Source organism: Hipposideros armiger, unplaced genomic scaffold, assembly GCF_001890085.2.
Source record: "Hipposideros armiger isolate ML-2016 unplaced genomic scaffold, ASM189008v1 scaffold_107, whole genome shotgun sequence".
Taxonomy (NCBI): Eukaryota; Metazoa; Chordata; class Mammalia; order Chiroptera; family Hipposideridae; genus Hipposideros; species Hipposideros armiger.
In genome coordinates, this window is record NW_017731457.1 from 4,087,096 (window position 1) to 4,089,899 (window position 2,804).

General features: G+C 53.4%; 2 protein-coding genes across 2 annotated transcripts in view; both read left to right on the top strand.

The window, feature by feature from the left end:
- Window positions 1-168, top strand: part of LOC109385007 (2-acylglycerol O-acyltransferase 1-like) — a 3,330-nt gene extending 3,162 nt beyond the window's left edge. The window contains exon 6 of the mRNA XM_019646839.1: window positions 134-168. Coding sequence (XP_019502384.1) covers window positions 134-168 — 35 coding nt within the window. The remainder of the gene's footprint in view (window positions 1-133) is intronic.
- A 37-nt stretch (window positions 169-205) lies between these two features.
- Window positions 206-2,804, top strand: part of MOGAT3 (monoacylglycerol O-acyltransferase 3) — a 3,670-nt gene continuing 1,071 nt past the window's right edge. Inside the window, 7 exon segments of the mRNA XM_019646840.1 lie at window positions 206-274; window positions 1,040-1,148; window positions 1,231-1,250; window positions 1,253-1,303; window positions 1,580-1,769; window positions 2,081-2,170; window positions 2,173-2,264. Coding sequence (XP_019502385.1) covers window positions 206-274; window positions 1,040-1,148; window positions 1,231-1,250; window positions 1,253-1,303; window positions 1,580-1,769; window positions 2,081-2,170; window positions 2,173-2,264 — 621 coding nt within the window.

The following is a 2,804-nucleotide window of genomic DNA, read 5'->3' on the forward strand; positions in this document are numbered from 1 at the left end:
CACACACACACACACACACACACACACACACACACACACACACACACACAACCCCGGGAGGTCCCAGAGGCTTGGCCCCTTGGACAAGAAAGCCTGTCCAGGCGCAGGGAAACCTTTATCATTTGTCCTTCAGGTCCTGGATCCCTGCTGGCGGAGGGGAGCTACTAGGATAGGAATCTCCACCTTCCCTCCACCCTTCTGCACCATGAAAACGCTGAAGAAACAGTGGCTAGAAGCAGTGGGCGCCTACCAATACGTGCTCACTTTCCTCTTCATGGGTGAGAGTGAAACCGGAGGCCAAAGGAGTGCTGCCTGTGCCACCTGTGCCACTCAGCCAATAGACCTACACAGGAGTTGGGTTATAAGGACAACCTAACTCCTTATCAGAGCACCGGTGGCCTGAGAAGACAGCCGGTTAACACCTCCAAAAACTGTCTTAACATTCTCAGACCAGCTTGGGGTTTTTAATCTGGGCATTCCTCCAGAGGCCACATGAAGGTTCCAAGGGTCTGCAATGGAGCCTTCCCTGTGGCCAGGTGATTCCCTGGTGGAGTCAGCAAACCAGGATCAATGATGGGATTAGCCTGCTGGACCACTGAGATTGTGATCAATAAGCCTAAGGGTATTAATCATAAATTTCAGGGTAATTTTCTAAAACAGGGAACTGAGTGGGACAAGGGATATTCCAAGCTCAAGGAGCTCAAGCCGCAGGGGGAATGATCTATTGTTAAACTATAGGTAGGTCAGGAAAGGTGAGGCTGGGGCCTAGGAGAGGCCTCTGCTCTGGGGGTGCCAACCCAGCCCTGTTTCAAGAGGAGCCAGAGAGGCATGTGTACCTGGGGTCTGAAAGGGGAGAAGGAACTAGGCTGGGGAAAGGCTGGAGCTCCACTTGGATACCCAAATACAAAGGGAAGGGGAGAGGGCCAGATGTGGGTCTGGGAAATGGCCCGGAATATGATCCTTGAGGGTGGAAAAGAGGAGCCGTGGATGGAATGACTGAGTTGCAAAAGTGAATTTGTTTTTCTTTCTCATCTTTTACCCGGGCCCTTTCTTCTTTCTTGTCTTCTCCCTCCTCTTCACGCCTCTCTGGTCATTCTCTGTTCTCTATTTGTCATGGCTCTTCCTGGACTGGGACACATCCAGCCAAGGTGAGCTGGACAGGGGCCCAGGAAGTGAGATGGCAGCTGGGTACTTCCAGGGCTTCTTACACCCACATATCTCTGCCCCAAGGTGGAAGGCGGTCTGAGTGGAGATTAGGAACTGGGCCATTTGGAAACACCTAAGGGATTATTATTTTATCAAGGTGATAGGTTACCCTCTAGAGAGAATCTCTGCCTCCTCCCTCTCCCTCACCTCCCCCACCTATTCACCCCTCCCTTTAGTGGAACCTGAGCCCTGCTGCCTAAACTCAGACAATGGGGCAGGGGGTGGAGGGGTGTTCAAGAGTGGGCCCCCTGTGCCCTTGACTCTATCCTAAGACCTTGAACTCTGAAGTCTGTTGGGGTGGTAGGCAACAGCTTTTCAGCTGGTGTCCTGCCTTCTATGCCTTCTTCCCCTCATGCTGCCCCACACCCCAAAGCTGGTGATAATGATGGAGCTGCCCCCAGACCAGAACTATGTGTTTGGCTCTCACCCATAAGGAATCATGTGCATCGGAACCTTCTATAATTTCTCCATTGAGAGCAACAGCTCCCAGCAGTTCCCTGGGCTTTGGCCCTCAATAGTTGGGCTGGTCAGCCTCTTCCACTTCCCAATCCATCGAGACTATGAGACCACTACATCATGTCCTATGGTGAGCCTCCAGCTGAGTGGGAGGAGGTGCCCTCTGGCCAGGGTGACCCCACCCACCCAGCTCAGAGACCTGGCCTAAACACTGGCCAGGCTCACAGTGGGTGTCAGTGAATAGTTTTGGAGCAAGTGTCCTTTAGTGTCCTTGCTGGGACAGGCACTGTAGGGCACACAGACATGGGCATGATGGGTAGGGGGTTTGGAAAGCACAGGATGTGGTGCTCATCCTTCAGATGGGGGTGGGGTCGGGGCTAGGGAGCTGAGGATGGGGTGGTGACTACTCCCCACCTCTTCATGCCTACAGGAATATTTTCCGTGAACCGCCAGAGCCTGGACTTTATTCTGCTGCAGCCCCAGCTTGGGCAGGCCATGGTCATTGTTGTTGGGGTGCCCAGGAGCTCCTGTATGCAATCCCAGGGGAGCATCACCTTATGAATCTCAAAGGCTTTGTACTACTGGCCCTGAGGCACCGGTGAGTGGAGTGCAGGTGCCCAATCCACGTCTGTGCTTAATGGTCAAACTTCATAATGTGTCTGGGGCACTCTGTCCCTACACATCCAGGTTCCTGTAGGTGGGACTGTGTGTTCCCAAAGCCCATGGTGCCCTATACCTGGAGTGTGCTCACGTCAGCGCTTGAGTGCTTTCTACTCTGTGCAAAGGACTGTGTCCACTTTCCAGGCTTCCTCCCACTCCAACAGAGGCAAGGTGATAGTGCAAATAGCAGGACTCTTCGGCTCAGGCCTTTGGCTCAGAAGCGCAGGCTTCAACTCCCTCTCTGACACTATCTTTTTTTTTTAAAAAGATTTTTATTGGGGAATTGGGGGGATGGGAACAGCACTGGGGAATTGGGGGAAGGGGAACAGACAAGTTCCTGTCTTTTTGTTCTTCAGTCTAGTTGTGGGAGGACGTTGCTTCACCGGCCCAAGCTGGCACCATCATTGCGCTCTTCCCAAGTGAGGCAGATCAGTCGTCGGCTTCTGGACGGCCGCTCACTGCGGCTGCTGGCCGCTCACGCT